The sequence below is a fragment of the Ambystoma mexicanum genome, chromosome 2q (assembly GCF_040938575.1).
Source record: "Ambystoma mexicanum isolate Mex_15411 chromosome 2q, UKY_AmexF1_1, whole genome shotgun sequence".
NCBI classification, from domain to species: domain Eukaryota; kingdom Metazoa; phylum Chordata; class Amphibia; order Caudata; family Ambystomatidae; genus Ambystoma; species Ambystoma mexicanum.
This window is the reverse complement of record NC_090924.1, coordinates 281,704,630-281,725,477: the sequence shown is the minus strand read 5'-3', so window position 1 is coordinate 281,725,477 and position 20,848 is coordinate 281,704,630. Positions and strand designations below refer to the sequence as shown.

The following is a 20,848-nucleotide window of genomic DNA, read 5'->3' as shown; positions in this document are numbered from 1 at the left end:
TGTTCGTGTTGCTTTGCCGGTTTCCTTTTAATTTGCTGTCATTGTTTTTGATTGTTTACCTTTGCTTTTGTGACTGATTTATTTTCTTCATGCTGTTTTTATTTCAAGCATTCTGTGACTTTGCTAGCTTTTCTCCTGTACCTATTGTCATACATTGAACATGTCCTAGTCATTATGCTTTCACGTTTCATGCTTTTCTCGCTTTTGTGCATTAAGTAGCTTTCTTTGCAGCCACATTTACCCTTGCTTTCTTAGTGTTTGCCCTTAATTTGCTTACGGTCATGTTTGCACATTGTTCTTGCAAGCACACTTGTCTTTGTGTTTCTTTATTTATCTTCTTACTGTTGCTTTTGTTTCTATTGCCCTCACCACCGACAACCTCCTTTTCTTAAAGTCCTATGCTACTTTTTGCGGTCCATTTGAAGCTCCTTTCTGTTGGTTCAGTTGCTATTTTTTGCCCCATTTTTATTGGACATTTGGGCACAGGGTGTCCACCGATTTGTCCAGTCTCTCACTGGTAATCTGTCTGAGCAGCCTGCCTTCGCTCCTAGAAGGGGAGAGGGCTGTTTTTAAGACATCGTTTTTTCCACACAAGTACACAAAAGAATCCACCCAGCATATACAGAAACACACATATATATATATATATATATATATATATATATATATATATATATATATATATATATATATATATATATATATGCTTTTTAGCCTCATTCTCTTGAGACCCCAGTGTATTTGCTTGCTCTTTGTTTTTTCTGTACCCTTTTTGGCATATGAGGTAGTTTTTTCACCCTGCAACTCGCTTCATGGACAAGCACTCGTCAGTCTGTAAGCCTACTAATGGGGGGTGGGGGGGGTGTCTGCTGGGCCTGTCCCCTGTTTTACCTTTACTTGCTTGTAGCTCCATGCTTCTGGCAGTGTCCCTGACTGGCTGGTGGCAGTCTTTTGAATATATCTTACTGTTTCAGACACCATAATGCACATCATCGCATTGGCTGACGTCACACGTGGCTCGAATTCCGTTATCCAGGATTGAACAGTCACTGTTTGAACGGTGCATTTTTACTGATGGCTGGGGTGGAGACACCCCCACCCCATCACTTTGTATATCCTGGGTATTTTTGGTGCCACTCTTAAATCGACCATTGGAACGTGAATATGAAGCTCCAGGATGATCCTGACGGCCGCTGGGACTGCTGCTTGGAGAGAAATTAGCAAAACCAACTCCCATAAGATGAAGCGCTGCCTCTTTCAACCAGGGGAAGCCTGCCGAAGTTGTCATCCTCCATTGAGACAGTGACGATAACTGGTTCTTTGTTTGGCATGCTCTCTTGTAGGACTTGCAAATCTATTCTAGACTGTAAGGTGTGCACATCCTGTGGTTGCACCGCATTTTGGATCGGGACAATGAGCTGCTGTGTGAAATTTAGGGACATTGTTTTATGGCTCTGGTGTTGCTCGTACCTCTAAAAAAAGATCAACCCGCTAAAGTTGAAGTGCTTTCTCTGCTCCTCATTAACAGCAAACTTTTGCTGGGTCACCTAAAAACTGCTGTGGCGAATCAGGAGTCGTGGGACGACTGAATGACTTGGTCAAAATTGTTTTTTATTAAAATAAAGAAACTCTTGACTCTCCCTATTTCTATGAGTGAAGTTCCCTGCCTATCAAAACGAAGGGTGCTCGTCAAAGTCCAAAATAAGTCATTCATCTCAATCCTAACCAACAAATTGGCCCTGCCACTTTAGAAAAACAAAGCGAGGAGATCAAGAAGTTCGACTTCTGCATGGTCCACACTTGGATATTTTTTATAGTTCATAAAGTTCGACAACAGTTTGCATCTTTCTTGCAGATGTTGGTTCAACAGAAAAGTTTCTCAGTATGCTTCCTATTGCCCCAAGTCTCTTGATAACACGTCCTTGGTTTTTGGACTCCCCGAAGTCCAGTGGCTCTCTGGCAGACTTGTTCAGTCTCAGCGGCGTGCTTTACATAGGGATTTGGCCCACTCGGGCTTTCTCAGGTTCCCATAACCTCGCCGGCTTCCTCCGCTTGGATGCAAGGTGTTGGTACTCAATTGGATTAGATTTACATGGGGCGCTTTTCGGTTTACTCAAGCCCCTGAAAGGAAGGTGTGGTATCAAGAATAGATGGACACAAACGATCACAGTTCATGGGTGTTTATTAAACTGTATAATGGTGATAAACGTCTAATCTAAACCTAAGTCTAAGATCGGAGCAAGCTACGACCATCAAATAATAATAATAAGGCCGTCCTAGTGGCGTCTTGTCAAATAAAAGGGCCTATACTAAAAAAACAAAACTATTGCCAATCCTTAATTTCAAGAGTGTGGGATAATGTTCACAAGAAAAGATGTTCACAAATGATAAGTTGGGATGTTCTAGCCGGGAGTCTCCCATCCCCACGTTTTTAGCACAGGATAAGGCAGGACCTTTGAGCACAGCACACTCCTGTGCCTTGCCAGCACAAGGTTACAGTTTGTTTCCAAAATAATATCGGGCCTTCTTTGGCCAAGTCTTTCACCCAAAGTCTCTTGTCTCAGAGGACCTGATGTGTAACAATCAACCAATCCAAAAGTTTCTTCAATGGGCGATTACTCTTAGCCTTAGGATCCCTCTCTTCCGGTCTCCGATCCCTCGTACAACGTGGGCCTCCCTCAGTCGGATTCACTACGGCCTTTCGTTCACACTATAACATTCCAGAGTCTTAATGTCTTTTAAAACAACCATTCACTGTGGACATTCCTCAGCCGGGTTAACGCTTGTCGACACTATGTTCACTTTGCTTTAACAATATGTGGGGATAACTCTCCTTAGCTTTCCCATTGGCATCCCTCCGCCAGTTTCACACTTGCCTTGGTACTCAATGTTCACAATCTAGAGCAGGGTTCCCTTCCCCTAGCTTTCTCTTGGCATCCCTCTGTCGGGATCACACTTGCCACAGTTCACCATGTGTCAGACTTTGGACTGTATGAGGGATTTTACTTGACCTTTGTATGACCACTTTTACACACAGCCTCCCTTAAGGCCCCTTGGTCTTTGTAATTTTGTTAGTTAAAAAATGTTCTCAAGGCCACCAGGGGGCGCACAGGCAATGGCTGCCTGATTCCCGTGCTCCGCCAACGGCCAGGTCTTAAATGGGACTGAGCCCCCCCCCCCCCCAAACCCCTCCCCTCGCGGCGAGAGAGTGAGCCGGAGTGCAGGGGGAACCCCCGGGGACCCCACAGAGCGAAACAGCGGGGTCTGAGGACCCCTGGAGAGCGGAGATCCGGCGCTGCAGACTCAGCAGCGGGAGCGCCGCGGAGGGCCCGAGCGGCCGCGAAGCCGGAAGACAGAGCCGCGGCCCGCCAACACAGGAGGTCGGGACGGGAGGGACCGTCCTCCTACACCGCGGCGGGCACCCGTCCCCCGCGGCGGTGACACACGGAGCGGGGACCCAGAGGGTTCGCCCAAGGAGGCGGTCTGCCTGCGCTCCCCAAGCGAGGGCGGCGCGGGCCGCGTGTGATACGCGCCCGACCTGGAGACGGGAGCGCTGGCACAGACCGGCCTCTGGAGGGGTCTGCGGCCCGCCACCATGCGGCGACTGACGCGGCAACCAAGCATCCCTCCCGCGTCAAGGAGGACATAAAGGGCGCGGAGGGCCCAGAGGATACCGGGTGTGAGGCCCCCGCCGGAGGCTGGCGGGGAGTGTGCCTGCCATGGGGTGATTTCCCCCCCCCCCCCACCCCCCCACAGACACAGCGAGGACCCATAAAAGGAGAGGGAGGCGGCCGCACTCCTCACTGCCCCGCCGCCCCCTCGGGCCCGGATCCCCAACCCCACCGTCGGAGAGGGCTTCGGGCACAATCATCACGCTGGTCGGGTCCGCGGCCCGCCACCACGCAGCGACCAACGCAGCAACCAAACACTTCTCCCCCTTCAAGGAGGACATAAAGGGCGCGGAAGGCCCTGAGGATACCGGGTGTGAGGCCCCCGCCTGAGGCTGGCGGGGCATGTGCCCGCCCCTCCACTAGTAGGGCACCGGTGGACCCGCGAAGTAAGCCAGAGGCCCCCCCACAATCAAAGCATACCCAACAGAGAGCCCAGGGGGCGACCTAATGGACTGGCAGAGGAATTTGCAGAAATATTGCTACGGAGACCCAGGCCCCTACGAAAAAGACCCGCTCCACGTCAGAGGGATGGCCCATTCAGAAGCCGCTGCGCCCTCAACGGAGGCAATGGAAAGGGGCTTCGCGTCTATTTTGCAAGAAATAAGAGACATGCGCTCCGACATTGCCCAAAAGTTTGAAAAGATGGACCAACGGGTTGACAAAGTTGAGGACAGGCTCCTTCAGGTTGAATCCAATCAATCCTCTTCAGCAACCCTAGAGATAGAGACTAATAAGATGTTATCCGCCCTTGAGAAGGAGGAAGAGAGGTCGAGACAAATGGACGATTTTGAGAATAGGGAACGGAGAAACAACCTCAGGTTTTTTGGGGTCCCGGAGGTGGAGGGGGAAACGGAGAGCTCACCCGAATGGTGCGGAACATAATCGCCGCCCTCTTTGAAGACGAGATGACCGCAGAACTCACATTTGATCGGGTACACAGAGCAGGGGGGCAAGCAGGGTGCCCCCCGATCGATTCTGGTCCGGTTCCACTACTATCTGGCGAAGACACGGGTACTGGAAGCAGCCAGGAGATCCCAAGAGATTACGTACAACTCCTCTCAGGTCTCCATTTTTCAAGACCTCTCCGCATACACATTATCCAAACGCAGGATGTGCCGCCCCCTCACACAGCTGCTGAAAGAGAAGGGAGTACGATACAGATGGGGCTTCCCCTTCTCCCTAACCTTCGAATACCAGGGCCAACGGACGACGTTGATCACGGAGGAAGACATCAAGGGAGCCATCCAGGATTATGTGGTGGATCCAACCCCCCGAAGGGGGCCATCAGGGCCGGCTACGGGCGGAACAAACGGTCCGGGCCCGTCGGGCGAAAGAAGGAAGAAATCTGGGGCATGGAAATTTAGGAAAATGAGCACACCCTCACCAGCGAAAGAGGCAGAGCGGAATGACTCGGAGGGATGATCCTCAAGGGGTCCCAGCCAGCACTGGTGCGAAAGTGTGGTCTTCTGGGACGACCGAGGTTAGCTGATCACCTACAGGGTGGTAATCCGGGGAGCACCGGAAGGCAAGATTGAAGCTAGAATCCCACTGAACAGCAAGTAAAATGGGGGCAATTGCGGGGACGAAATCGGGGGGGCGGGGCTCATAAGAAGGGGATTTTGCAACGATCGCCTGGCTGAAAGGGGCAGGCTGGTGGTCCGGCAAAATGCCAGTAATGGCGGAACTATCTGGCTGGACGCCGGGGCAGGGGGTGGGGGTTTACGAACTAGTTGGGGTTCGTTTGTTTGGGAAAGGGTTTGGGGGGCAGTTGGGGGAACATTCCAATAGCGTCCAACCGGTGAATCAAGGGGAGCGAGAAGGGAGAATCGATGCGAAGTTGTTGACCATCAGGGCAGGAAACATTGATTATGGCTGACAGCCGCCCGGCCCTGGGAGTGGGTACCCTGAATGCGCGGGGGCTGGAACACCCCCACGAAAAGATCTCTGATTTGCAGAGTTCAAGCGGGCGAAACTAGACCTACTATTCGTGCAAGAAACACACTGGGCAAGGGGGAAGGAACCCAGGCTTCAGGGCGGAGGAATCGAGGAGGTCTTCCATGCATCCCACAGGACTAAGAAAAGAGGGGTGGCCATATTGATAGGAAGGAACGAAGGGTTCGAGAAGGAGGCGATCTTGAAAGATCCCGAAGGCCGTTACCTGCTGATACGGGGCTCCCTACAGGGGTCCCCCCCCTTACCCTGGCGGTGGTGTATGGCCCGAATGAGGGCCAGGCCCAATTCTGGGAGGAAGTTAGGGACAAGCTCAGGCTATTCACACAAGGTCCGCTGGTGGTAGGGGGTGACTTCAACATGGTCCTGGACCCCTCCATAGATAGGAAGCGAATAGGCCCCCTCAACCCCAGGCCCACAGAAGAGGCCATGGCTCAGAGCTTTCGGAGAGTGAACGAGGACCTAGGCCTGATGGATACAATCCCGACCCCCAGAACAGGGATCCCCTCCTTTACCTATTACTCAGCCATACATAACTCGTTTTCCAGGATAGACTACATTTTAACGGACGAAATTCTTCGTCCGTACATAGCAGGCTACAGGATAGACCCAGTCCCCTGGTCAGACCACGACATAGCCCGAGTCACCATCGCAATGGGTTGGAACAGGGAAAGCCGAGGGCGCTGGAAATGTAACGACGCCCTGTTAAAAGATGAGGTCATTGCTCAGGAGGTCTTGGACTCATAACAGAGTTCTTTGAGCTTAATGATAACGGGGAGGTGGCCACATATACGCTCTGGGGCGCCTTCAAGGCAACCCTATGAGGGGTCCTGATAAAAATAGGCGCTCTGAAGAAGAGGGAGGGAGGGAGGGAGAGAGGTGTCCAGGAGAAAGCCCTGCGAGAAAAAATAGCCCGTCTGCAACCGGGTGGATCCCCGACACAACCCCTAGAACGCGACCGTCTGGCCGCACTGGAGGACTATAGGCTCCAGCTATAAGATCTACTCCTACAAAAACGGAGAGGAGCCTCCAAATGGTTAAACAAAAATATTATGAGAAAGGGGACAAGGCGGACAGGATCCTAGCCTGGAAGTTGAGGGAGGTCCAGAGAAGCAGGAGGGTGAAGGAGGTGAGGGACGCACGGGGGCTCCTTGGCTGCGACTCTCCCCATATAGGAGAGGCTTTCCGCCAATACTACAGAACCCTCTACTCTTCCGAATACGATGGGGATGACATCCAGATAGAAAACTTTCTGTACTCAGATTCCATCCCTCTCGAGGGAGATGACAGAGGGGTTGGAAGGCCCGATAACCGAGGATGAGGTGGACAAGGTGATTAGCGGGATGAAGGTGGGAACTTCCCCGGGGGAGGACGACTTCACAGTTCTCTTTTACAAGAGATTTTGCTCCTCTCTGGCTCCATACCTAGCGAGGGTCTTTAACGCGGTGCTAGAGGGGGACATCCTCCCTGAGTCCATGATGGGGGGGCCGTGATAGCGGTTTTGCCCAAAGAGGGAAGGGATCCAGCGGATTGTTCCTCCTATCGCCCCATATCACTATTAAATATTGACGTTAAGATCTTGGCCACGGTGGTGGGGAGGTGGCTGGAAGGTATAATGCCGAAGTTAGTCCACGGGGACCAGGTGGGCTTTATCAGAGGAAGGCAGGGGTCAGATAACATCCGCAAAACAATAGACCTGCTCCACTTCGCTCAGTCATCGGAATTGGACGCATGTGTCCTCTCCTAGAACTCGGAGAAGGCCTTCGACAGGGTGGAGTGGCGCTATATGGAACTCCTCCTCCGCAGGATGGGCTTTGGAACTCACATCATGCTTTGGATAACTGCTCTCTATAGAGCCCCAACGGCAAGGGTAGAGGTGAATGGGATATTGTCCGAATCATTCCCCCTCTCCCGAGGGACGAGGCAGGGATGCCCACACTCTCCCCTGATAGATGTCCTCACGATGGAGGCGTTGGCAATAGCGGTCAGAGCCCACCCGGATATCAAGGGTATTAAAAGGGGTGAAGTTGAATTCAAGCTCTCCCTGTTTGCGGACGATGTCCTGGCCTACCTGGTGGACCCGGGCTCCTCGCTCCCCCCCCTTCTCCCCCTTTCCTGGCCCTGTTTTTGGCATTTGGACGCTTTTCTGGCCTAAAAATAAACACCGGGAAATCTGTCATGCTACCAATGAGAACGACCGACCCAGTGCTAGACCCTCTGGACAGGTTTCACGGGATTAAGGTGGGGAAGGTCGCCATAAGTTATCTGGGGGTACTTCTCACCAGGGACCTAACTAACTTGGGAGCAGCCAATTACGACCCCCATGATTGCGGTGATCACTTCAGACTTGAGGAGATGGGGGAAGATGATCCTTTCTTGGTACGGCCGGATGACTGCAGTCAAAATGAACATAGTGCCACGGCTCCTGTACCTCTTCACAGCCCTCCCGACTAAAGTCCCAACACAGAGCTTCAGAGATCTGCAGACCGTGGTACGAGACTTTGTATGGCAGGGGAAAACCCCGAGAACCGGAAGGACCACGCTGACTCTCCCAAGGGAGGAGGGGGGATTTGGGCTACCGGACTTCCACCTTTACTTCTGCGCGGCCCAACTGCGTGTCCTTCTGGAGCACATGAAAGAGGGCCTGGGAACGTATTGGTCTTATCTAGAGGATATGGACGCCCACCCCCTAAAGGTCCGAGACCTCCTATGGGCACCACGCAGGACGATCCCAAAACACCTAAGATCCCATCCGACACTGGGAGTCCTCTTGGACATCTGGAAAGAGGACCCCTGCACCGCTCACCTCACCACATGGCCGTCTCCGATGTCCTCTCTCTGGGCCCTCCTATCAACCTGGGAGGGCAGGGGTTCAGGCACTCTCAGATCTGGTCAGATGGGGGACTGGAGTGGGCTGGGCAGATGTTCAGAGAAGGCGAATTCCTGTTTTATGAGGACCTGAGAGATGCTCTCGGACAAGGATCACTTTCCATCTTCGAATACCTCCGCCAGAAGGGCATCCTCTGCGACCAATCATGGGGCCCAAACTTGAGGAGGCAGTTGACTCCCTTCGAGAAGCTCCCTGACTCAGCGACTTCCAGGAAGGGGGCAGTGTCTAGTTTCTGGAACGACCTGGCAGGGGCGGAAATCTCAGAGGACGCCTGGGCCAAAATATTCAAGATGCATTTCACGGGAACCTATTCACCTCGGACATGGAGCATAACTGATATTACAGGGGTGGCACAGAGACCCTGTAAAACTGTCAAAAATGTTCTCAGGGGTGTCACCAAGGTGCCCGAGAGGTTGTGGGCAGATAGGATCCAGAGGCCACATGTGGTGGCTCTGCCCGAAAGTACAGACCTACTGGCAGTCTGTGAGGGACTGGATAGCGGAAGTAACAGAAGACCGCTTGACACTAGATCCCCTAACGATGTTGCTGGGCCTCCCCCCCGGAGGAAACGGAGCTTCACCGATATCCAAGGATGTGGGAAACCATGCTGAGAGTGGGCAGAGTTGCTCTGGCCCAGAAATAGAAGAGTCCGGAAGCCCCATCCAAGGAGGACTGGCTGAAGAAAGTAAAAACCATGTTTCTGATGGACAAACTTACCGCCATGGTGAATAATGACACTAGCTCATTCCTCACAGACTGGTATGGGGTGCAGCAATCCTGGGGATGGGACGTTCATTGATCTTAAGGAAAGGTGCCCACCCATAAGGGAACGGGTTTAGCCCCGTAAAACAGGACACCCTGAGCTGGGTCCCCACGACCTGGGGAACGGCGGCAATAAGTCAGCTGACGACACGGTCACGAATCGCATCGCCTTCGAGGCTCAGGAGACTGAGCCAATGCAGGGAGTCTCCCATGAAGAAGTCACTGGAATAGACACGGGAAATGGGGGTGGGAGGGGTTCGGGGTGGGGTTACAAAGGGAGGGGGGGGTAGGGGGGTTGATCAGTTCTTTTTGTTGTTATATCAAAATGCAAATAAAAACTAAAGTTTAAAAAAAAAAATGTTCTCAGGTCAATACTTTCTTTCAGCAGTGTAATACCATATAGAGTACTTCAAATGAGCACTCGCGTGGCACCGAACCACTCTATCTGGTTCCAACTTCACTCACAAAAGACCTCTGTCTATTATCGTCCTCCTGTATATACAATGTTGACACTGCAACCTTGGGCTCAACAGTCTGGTTCGCTATCACTTGCTTCCGTCTCACCGGTTGGGTTGAACTCGTTGGGTTTCCCTTTGTTGCTGGATTCAAGGGCGGTACCACGAAGAGAGCCGCCTCTCCCCGCCCTGGCAATCAGTGTGGGAGGGTTCCATGTACTGCAGACCTCCGATACGCCGTCTCGCCACGTTTGCTTTCACTGAGGCTTCCCGCGTCTGGGTTGAAAAGGTGAAGGGCAATTCCCTTCTGGTTGTCCTTTCACTTTTTTCTGCCTTTTCCTCCTCTGAACTGCCGGTCTGGTTGCTTCCTTGTGCGTTCGGCCTTGCTGGAAGTGTGCTTTCTTGCTCCGCCATTTATCCCTGTGGAGGAGGGAAAGGGCCATCGGGTGTGCATAGTTATGGGACATGTCGGGTAAACATCCTGGGCGTTGGTCAGTTGTTTGTCTCGGTGTAGGAAAGTGTGTGTGTGTGTGTGTGTTTTGGAAGTGGGGGTGGGGGAGGGAGTAGAACTTTGGAGTATCCTACGAGGTTGGATGAGGAAAGGGTGTTCTATGAAAAGGGTTACCGCACCTCACCCGTCGGTGTCCCGCTTCCACTCCCCGATACCCCTCATCCAGGTGATCCTCCCGCACTGGTCCATCCCCAGGAACTGGATCCAATAGCGATGGCCATGTCCTGGCCACCTGGATGATGGATCCCTGGGGACTAGTCAGGGAGACAGCTTCAGGTTTCTCATACTCCCCGTTACCTTCTTGGTACTCCCAACTTGTATGCTAAGAGTTTGTATCTCTGTCGATTTGGTTCACAAGGGCGCTTGTCCTTTCAGGTTTCTCAGGCTTCCTTAACTTTGTACGGTCTCTCAACCTAGGGTCACCGTATTGGTACTTTTCAGTTGTAGTCTCTCCGTGGGAGCTTTCACTTCCCTGTTGCTGCTTTTCTCTGTGGCTAATAACCTTCTGGCGTAGTGCTCAGGGATTCTGACTCTCCCTGGCGATCTGGTCTCTGTGTCTGTTTCTAGGCCTACAAAGGCTCTCTCGTGATCACGCCACCAGAGGGAACGGTTGGCGTCTGACTGGCAGAGGCGTGGGTCAAGAAGGAGACTGGGACGGTAAAGCAACTGTCTGGCATGGATGCATGAACACACAGAACTCAAGTTGGACCTGGGGCCTGTTAACCGGGGCAGAGACCAGACTGCATCGGAGAGCCCGGAAGCCCTAGCTGCACTTAAGAAGTACATTAGTTGCCGAGCAGCAGAAAGGAAGTGATCCCTCCCAAAGAACTAACTCTGTTGAGATGGACGAACAGAGACATTAGAGACTGGGAAAGCCATAGAGGTTACCGGAGCCTGATCAACCCTAGCGGGCAGATGCCCTTTCTAAGTCAAGTTGAAGCAAGCCTATTAGAGGGTCAAAGGGCTTCATAGAGCCCTGAGAAGCTGAGAGACGTTATCATTCGAGGTTGGAGAAGCCACTGGTTACTGGAGCTAAGAAAGCTGGAATGGGCAGACACCCTAACCAAGGCCCTGCTAAAGCAAGCCTAGCTGATGGCTTGAGAATTTTAGACAGTCCTGCGAAACCCAGAGACCCTAATCTTCGAGGATGGGGAAAGCCACCAGGGTTACATGGGCCAAGAAAACCCGAACGGGCAGACACCTACCGAGACCAAGGCAATCTGTTGTTCTCCTGCACATGTGGAGTTTGTGCCTGGCTGCTGACCGTTCCATTAGGTAGGTGCACTTTCTGTGCATTACTGCACCTCCAGGGGAATTATTGAGCCTGAAAAATCGAAATTGGGAGAAAAAAGAGACAATTTGCATAAAATTGTTGGAAAGGACTTTTATTTGGCATTTTCACTGTGCAGCCATTTTTTGAGCTTTTTAATACCTGGAGCTGCCTTGCTATTTTGAAAGCACAAGTTTTTTTCCTACTATTGCTGCTTATTTGATCATTTTTGGCCCTTCCAAGATGGCCGCTGTGATTTTCTTTGTTGTGTAGGCAGGCTGTGCTGAACCACCTCTCCCTGCTGCACTCCCATTGGTTGCAGAGTGTTTTCTTCCATCCAATCAGGGACCGGCAGGCTTCAGCCGGCCCTCTCAGCAAAGGCCCACTTCCAAGGCCCCTGTTTGCTCCCTGTCCGCTTCCGGAACGCTAATAGGGGTCCTCCCTGCACCTAAACCACAATGATGCTGCCACCTCACTCCTCTAAGAAATCCGGACTGCCTTGACTTTGCCACCTCCAGAACTATGGGTTAGTTCCCTCCTTATGGACTCACTTCTACTGCCTTTGACTATCACTGTTCTTTCTGCTTGTTACTCCTATGTTGTCATCCTGCTGCGCAGTGCTGCCTAAAGCCCTTTGCTAACAACCGATTCCAAGATTGAAAAAGACAAATCTTGCTGCCCATTGCGGAATTCTCTGTATTTTGCTTGTATACTGTTTCTTCTCTGTAACTTGCCAGCCCAGTGACCTCGCCACTCTTTTGTCCCACACCTACTTGCCTTAGCCCCCCCACCTGTATCTCCATGCTCTCCTCACTTCCACCCCAATGGCGCTTTCTGTTTCTCCTATCTTCTCCAACTGCTTCTCCATTGACTATCCTTCCCTTCTCACTAAGTCTGGTAGGAATAAGTAAAAAAGGATATCTTGGGCTCTAACTCTGGTCTTCCTATCGCCGACACCTACTCCAATGCTTCTGCCAGACAGACCCTTACCGACATCCTCTTTGTCGTTCCTTAGCCAGATCTATGGACTCCTCATATGGTCTCTGTGCTCTGCCCTATCTCCTCCTCTCCATTATTGGTGGCACTCGCTGGGTAGTCTCATGGCTTCCCTCGACCCCTCTAAAGTCATCATTAATGTCTACCTAAATGGCACTGTCATGGTCCAAGGCCCTCAGGCCAATCTTCTCTTTGATAGGCGCTTTCCTCGCTTCATCAATTTCCTCTCATCTCTTGCTGTCCCCTCCTCTTCCCCCTTGGCTACCTTGCCCTCTCTCTCCTCCTCTGCCCCTCCTAGGGCTCTTTCTCCTCCGCAGGGCGTACCTCTGATCTGTACCTCTCCCCGGAAGGTCTTTAAGGCTGTCTTTTGCCACTTTCAACACTCGCTCTGCCGTCAAACACGCTTCTGACATCTGTCACCTCCTTGAAGAACTAGACCTTGATGTTCTTGGTCTTACTGAGACATGGTTCACGGCTAGCTCTGTCACGACCTTTGACACTCTCCTCCCTGATGGCTACAAGATCCTCTTAGCACCCAGATCCTCCTGGTCCGGTGGGGGGATAGCCCTGATCTTTTTTCCCAGTGGATTCCTGCCTCTAACATTCCCACTCAGACCTACTCCTTTTTTGAATGCCTTGTCTGTAGGCTTTCTCTCTCGCCTACCCATTCTCTTACTGTGGTTACCATCTACCGGCCTCCTGGTCAAATCACCTAATTTCTCTCTGAGTGGGCAGACCTCTCCTCCTCCCTCCTGTCCTCTACCACTCAACTCCCCCTCCTCGGTGACCTAAATATACATTTAGACTCTCCTTGCCCCTCCTTGGTACTCTTCCGTGACCTCTGTGGCTCCCTCTCCGTGTCCATCCTCCCCTCTGGCCCGACTCACTCTGCAGGGCACACACTCAATATCTTGATCTCCGACCTCCCCCTCTCCATCCCTCTGACCACTCCTCTCTCCTGGAGCGATTACTCCCTCCTCTCATCTAATCTCTCCCTCTCTTCCCCCCCCAAGCCAAGCTTACCCCAACACTGCCACCTACCTTCTCGGACATCCGGCCCATGAAGTGTGTGTCAGTTGAGGCTTTTGCCGCCACTTTCTCCCCCCCTCCCTCCCGCCAATACCTTTGGCTGTCTCACATCCTGGCGCAGCCCTGTCTCTGCTCTACTCTTCAATTTCTGATACGCTTGATGCTCTTGTCCCTGTCATGAGGATCCGTTTGAAGTCCAAAGCCCAGTGCAATTCCTGGTATGACTCTGACCTAGCTACACTTAAACGCAAGTGTAGGGCAGCTGAGAGGAAATGGAGGACTTCCTGTTCATCCTCTGAAAAACTTGCCTGTTGCCTGCTACAAAGGCAATACCGACTCTGTCCTCACCAAGAAGAGAGTCCACATTCAAGCTCGTGTCTCAGTGGCATCTAACAACTCGGCCAAACTCTTTAAAATCTGCAAGGTGCTGGCCAACCCTGCTGCAGTCTCTTCCCCTCCTGTTGCCTCCCAGGCTCTTTGCAATGCCCTTGGATCTCACTTCATTTAAAAAACCCAGGACATCCTGTCCACCCTCCCCACCCACACCCCTCCTCTTCCCTCTCCATCTGTGCTTGCTGACCCTCCTTTAACCACCCTCCCACCATCCTTCTAGTCTTTTCCTCTTTTCACCCCCTGACGAGGTCGCTAGACAAGTTCGATCTATGAAAGCCTCTTCAAAACGGGTTCATCCCTGTTCCTCTAAAACCATCAAGGACCACATTGACACCCTCGCTCCGGCCCTTGCTGATTTTTACAACCACTCCTTTGCCTCTGGATCCTTCCCCTCCCCTCTGAAGCACTCCTTTGTGCATCCTCTTCTCAGAAAACCCACAGCTGATCCCTCTTGTCAAGCTAACTATCGCCCAATTTCCATTACTCCCTTTCTTGGCAAACTCCTGGAAAAGTTGGCCATCTCTCAGCTTAACCTTCATTCCAATTCTATTGGCTGTCTCCATGACCACCAGTCTGGCTTCAGAGCTGCCAGAAGCACAGAAACTGCTCTCTTGAGCATCCGTGAAGATCTGCTCTCCAACCTTGAGTCTAACATTCCTTCTGTCCTCATCCTCCTCGATCTCTCTTTTGCCTTCGACACGGTCAACCATACCATCCTGCTCAACTGTCTCCGTGAAAACCGGGGTATCACTGATCAGGCTCTGGCCTGGCTGACCTCTTTCCTCTCAGATCGACCCTCCCAGGTCCAACTTGGTCCTTCCTTCCTTTCATCTATCTTCCTCTCTACCTGTGGTGTTCCCCAGGGGTCTAACCTCTCGGCCTGGCTTTTCAACCAATACCTGGCAATTCTCGCCCACTGCATTGCCACTTTCTGCTCAAATTTCCAGTGCTACGCTGACGACACTCGACCCATTTTCAGGCTGCCCTCTGACACCTCCTCTCCCTCTCTCATCTCCGATTGCCTAACTGCCATTCAAGATTGGTGTGCCACCAATGATCTTTGTCTGAATGCCAGCAAGACTGAGATCCTCCTTCACCATCCTTTCCCCTCACTCTCTGGCCCGCCTCCCTTGGCCCTCCTCCTACCCCCATCTGCGAGGCTAAGAACCTCAGGGTCATCTTTGACTCCACCATTTCCTTCTCTGCCCACATCTCTGAGGTCTTTAAAAAGTCAAATTTCCGACTGCACCTCCTCAGAGGTACTCTGCCTTTTCTCTCCTTCCCGAGAAGCTCATGGTATCCCAAGCTCTGGTTCTCTCTAGCTTGGACTATTGTAACAGCCTCTTTCTAAATCTACCTGCCTCTACTCTTCGCCCTCTGCAACTAATCCAGAACAGGACTGCAAGACTTGTCCTTGGCCTCTAGCCCTGGGATTGTATCTCTCCAGTTCTGAAATCTCTCCACTGGCTCCCAGTGGATGCAAGGATTAAATTCAAAACCCTCTGCATTGTCCACAAGGCTTTATGGGGCCTGGGTCCAAAAATACCTTCAGCTATCCCTCTGCAAATACCTCCCCTCTCAAGCTCTTCGCTCCTCTACCTCCAACTCCCTCAGGGTCCGTCGTTTTTCAAAGAAACGAGCTGGGGGTACATCTGTCTTCGGCTGGGGCCTCCCTCTGGAACAGCCTCCCTGCCTCTCTAAAACTTGACGAGAACCATCTCCGGTTCCGGAAGCACCTCAAGACTTTCCTCTTTTCTTCTGCCTTCGCTCCCCCTCTCCCCTGCTGATCTGTTCTCTCTTGGCACCGTGCACCTGGCCACCTTCTGTCCTTCGGGCCCAGGTACCTGCTCACCCCGCCACCCTCCCGCAGTGCCTCCGGGCCACCCCTTGCACTGGGGTCTGTATCTGTACCCATACAGCCCCCCCTTTTCCTTCCTGCACTTATCAGACCTACCCTGCCTGCTGCCTTAAACCTAGCACTTGCAAATTGCTGGCTGCATTACTACTGTTTGTTGCCTTTATTATTTTATTGTTATTTATCTGTTTCTCCTCTGCTTCGCACTTTCCACTTCTCCCCCCTTTCATGCACTCCCCCCCCCCCTCTCCCATGCACTTGTGCGTTCTCAATGTCACTGGGCCTAGTAAGATCGCTGTTTTGTTCTCTCCTGTTCCCCTCCCCTCCCTTGCCTTGTCGCGCTCTGAAACACTTCTGTACGAGCGCGATAGACATAAAATATCGCAAGACAATGTAAGCACGTTGGTCTTCAGAGTCCTCTGGCCTTCCAAGAGCCACGAAATATAACTAACCTAACTGGTGAGAGAGGGAACCTGGAGGGTTCCAGTGCTTAAAAGTATATAACAAGAACATTGTACAGAACCAAGTCGAAATTGGTGGAATTGTATCACTGTGTGAGTTTTCCCACAGAGAAAGTGTTGATTCAAGGAATTTGTTATATTATAGCCCATGTATTTAAACTCATTGCAATCAATTTATTTTATTTATTGTTGGCTTGTTAGACGCTTCTACAGCAAGTAAAAAACTGTTTCAAAGCGCACACACGGTGAGGGAGGGAACAAGGGAGTGAAGCGCATTACAAACACAATATTTAAAGCAGTGGAGGAAAAAAGAACAAACCTACTATGCCTTGTGACTATTCAGAACGTTCAAGTGCAGCACGGAGAGGGTAGAAGAGGTAAGTGCTGGGGAGTCCGAGCCCTGCGGCTAAAGTGCTTATGGAACTTTACCTGAAGGCACGGCCGCCATCCTCCATGCATCTGCTTTCACAACACTTCTGCCATCAGAATGCAGCTATATTTTAAGAAAAAAATGTGTGCTGTCTCTGCACACATAATGACTATCCTCGCGTATAAACCCCTCCAGATTAACCCTCTCGACTATCCCTCTCCTCCCAATTGTAATTAGCAGGGGGATGGGGCACCCCCCCCCCTCATATCCTCGTATGGGGCCATAATACACACACGCATACCAGCACCTCCTTGAATTTCCAATACCTTGGACTTCGGTCACCCGAAAGGGGTGCGGGTATTCTCTTGATGACCACCTGTGACCATAACCAGCAGAATGAGACACCGGCATAGAATGTTTTAATGACACTGTCGTTCTTTCTTCAGAAGAATGGTGAATGCCTCTTTTAGGGATCAAACAGTACCTACCATCATTAAAACGGTCACAGTCACTCCCTTACCCAAGAAACCTGATCTAAACCAACAAGACCCAGCTAATCTCAGACCCATAACAAACTGCAATTTTCTGTTGAAAATTTTGGACAAAACAGCTACTGAACAACTTCAAAACTATGTGGATGAAAACAATCTATTACACCCACAACAGTCCGGATTTAGGTCCAGCCATAGTACAGAGTCTGCTTTGTTAGATCTTCAGACCGAAATGTTATCCATCCTGGACAAAGGTAAATCAGGTCTGCTAATTTTATTGGACCTCTCGCCAGCTTTTGATCTGCTAGATCACACAAAACTCTGAGAGGCCCTCGAAAACTCAGGAAATTGCTCACCAGGGGCAACTGAGTGGATAACCTCATTTCTACAGAATAGGCAATCTAGGATCGTCTGGGGAAATAAAGCATCAAACACCAAACCGGTGGACTGTGGAGTTCCACAAGGTGCCAGCTTCTCCCCTCTGCTTTTCAATCTTTACATGCGCTGCCTCTGCACCATGTTATCCCAATTGGGTATATTTTTTACGAACTTTGCCGATGATACCCAGTTAGTTTTCAAACTTGGCGGGGATCACAAAATGGACAGCGACAAACTCTCATCCTTATACAACACTATTGAGTGTTGGATGAAAGAAAATTGGATGTGTCTAAATGACTCCAAGACCGAGCTCATGATATTCGGATCCACACAGGCCAGAAAGAAACTGAGTCCACTTTATTCTTCATTCTGTATTAAAAACACTCAAATTTCTAGATCAGAAAAAGTGAAAACTCTAGGAGTATATCTTCAAGCCTCACTAGGAGCTGAGGCACACACAGCCTATTTAAAGAAAAATTGCCAATACCACCAAATTCTCCTGAAAAAAAAATGAGACCTCTGCTTGATCAAAAAAACAGCATCGCCATCGCAACAATTTTATCTAGACTGGACTATGGAAACTCCCTACTACTAGGAGCAAGCATTACATGTTTGAAACAATGTCAGGTAATTCAAAACAACGCCGTCAGGACTATCACAAGCAGATCCAGGAGGGAACATATCACTGGAGACAGAAAAGCTCTTCATTGGTTGGCCATGGAAGAGAGAATTATCTTCAAGTCACTCGCCATGGTCCATCGCTGCCTTTATGGCAAAGCCCCGGATTATCTCAAGAAACAGTTCAAGTGGCATGAGACATCTAGGTGCCTCATATCTTCCAACATAGGCCTACTGCAAACTACCACAACAAAAAAGCAACACGGCCTAGGCAAGGCCTTCCCGTCCATAAGCATAAAAAAAGAACGAACTACCTACCTCACTGAAGCTGGACTCCAACTTTATTCAATTCGGGAAGAAACTGAAAACATTACTATTCAAATAAATCCTGGAATCAGGTTAACTTGATCACTATGAATAATGACCCATTTCACACTTGTACCGTTTTAAATTACTGTTGTCCTGTCTATTCGTAAGCGCTCTGATGCCTGCAGGCTTTAGCGCTATACAAACAAATAAATAAATAGTTTATTCTTAATGCGCTTAAGCCGAACGACAAGCAATTTTTTCGTTGGTGCCTCAGAAGTTGAGAACAAACAACCTTTATACATTTGGTGCTACATTCTGTCATGACAAAATCACCCGGCTAAATGCGAACAGAGTCAGGGTCTCGGCTTACAGCTAATGCAGCTGCTAAACTGCTATTTTCACTCCTAGAGCCTGCGAACGTACAAACCAAAAAGATTTTATCTGCAAGGCAAGCACACCTTAACCTTGTGCACAGACCATCTGATTGGAAAACTAATGTTCACTCATTTTACAGTGCCTACAATTATTTGTTCATAATTTTCCACAGGGGTTCACCCTACTGCGCATTGACCATACCAATGGTGAAAGGTGCTGTACAAACGATTAAATGAAATGTTGGGGAGTAGACTGGTAGCAGCTAAGGGTTTTGAATATGTTGATAGTCAAATGACAATCTATGTTATTGATATGTGGCGGCCATTGAGCTACCAATGCATATCTTGCACTGTGGCTGTTTTGTTCGTGGCCTTCCCATTCAACCTCAGGAATGGCCAAAATGGCGGTTCTACCCATGTAGGCACTTTGTAGAGACCACAAAGACTTCTCGGCTTGAATGAATTCCAATTTAAGCTGGAGGAGGCTTTCCGCGACATCTCAAGTTATATGTGTGGGAGTGCTTCCGTGGAGTTTGTCTGGTGAATCCTGATATGACAGTCTTCAAATCTTACACTCAGCTCTCTCTCCCTCCAACGATCCGCAAAGTCGTCTGGGAAAATTAATGTCATCGAGGGTGTGGTGGCAGGGGGTGGTTTTGTGTGGGGGGGGGATGTTCCTGAGGGGGAGGGGGGTGTAAGGAAATGCAGTGCATTTCTCCTGCCCTGTATTCCATATGATACCAAGTCCCTTTGTCTCCCTAAACCTCAATTCCACTGCCTTTTTGGTTGTCTAATTTGGGTAGTAACTTCCGAAATGCCAAAGAACATTTACTTTTCTTAGTAACTTTGAGTATTATGATCCATCACCAACACAAGTAATTATAACTTAACTAAAGAGACACCATTCTGGGGAGTAACATGTGACGTTTGGGCACATGGCCCCTTTCTGCTTGTGACTTAGTTCTGTCATTACTGCATTTAATCTACTTACCTGCTTTCTGAATAAGTGACTTTTAATACATTTAATGAACCTGTGGTGAATATATTTATTTGTACCACAGAGTATTGTGCGATATCTGTTTAATTTTCAGTGCGTGTAGAAGCCAGAGGATAAATAATAGTATTTTTATAGTTGCCTTTCTAAATGTGATTGTGTGTTCCATTGTGTGGACTCATTAGGGCCACTGACCACACTCGCACTCGCACTCTTGAGGAATAGCCTTGACTGCTTGGCTTTTGGCTAACCTCTGAGTTCCCTGTTGACTTTAACTAGGGTGGCCTCCTAACATCTGTCCACCAGGCCAGATTCTAGAAATCCATCTTTACAGGTGCTGTGTGACTTGTAATGGCTAAGACCCTGCAGAATCCAAAACCACCCTCCTTCGCCCCCAAAGATGTTTAACTGCCCATAGCATACCTGGAGCAAGTATTGCCAAAGCCAACATTTCTGGCTTTCACGAATGGAGGGTAAGGTTTTTTTTTTATTCTTTGACGACTTTACGTTAAAATGGTTTGCTGATTTATTGTCTCAGATATGCTGAAATTCATACATTTGTAACTTCTATAGCATTGTGGTATTTTGCAGATGCAGTTCTTTCCTGTAGAGCAGACTTGTGCATTTTAAAAATAGAATTTCTGCTGCCTCCCCCACGTTTTATTCTTTTTCTTTTAATCTTGTAAATTGTGTAAACCCTGCCTGCAACTTGAGTTTCACAAGAAGATACTGTTGGTATTTCTCTAATTGTGGTGCTGGTGAAATGTGGCAGTTGTTGCAAGAAACATCAATATGTTGGTGCACCTCTAGGGTAGACTGGAGGGAGGGCAGTGACTTAATGTTAATAATGTGTGCTTAATGTCTCATTTTCAAACCTAGACTGTAACATCCTCACCGCAATATTCAACTTTCCTGGAACATATCATCCCTCGATTTCTCACCTTTCTGCAAGATGGAGAAGTACAGTTTTTGCAGGAGAAATCTGCTCAGGTATCCTGTTGAATTGTATTCTTCAATGTATTGTGTGAAACTTGGGTTCATTTTGTTTACTTAAATGTTTTTGGATTCAAT

At 49.8% G+C, this 20,848-nt stretch overlaps 1 protein-coding gene across 8 annotated transcripts in view; it reads left to right on the top strand.

The window, feature by feature from the left end:
• The window catches only part of TRRAP (transformation/transcription domain associated protein), a 2,065,012-nt gene that overhangs the window by 75,418 nt on the left and 1,968,746 nt on the right, over nt 1–20,848 (top strand). For all 8 annotated transcript variants that reach the window (XM_069647248.1, XM_069647247.1, XM_069647244.1 and 5 more), the window contains exon 4: nt 20,657–20,767. In XM_069647248.1, the coding sequence (XP_069503349.1) occupies nt 20,657–20,767 (111 nt within the window). The remainder of the gene's footprint in view (nt 1–20,656; nt 20,768–20,848) is intronic.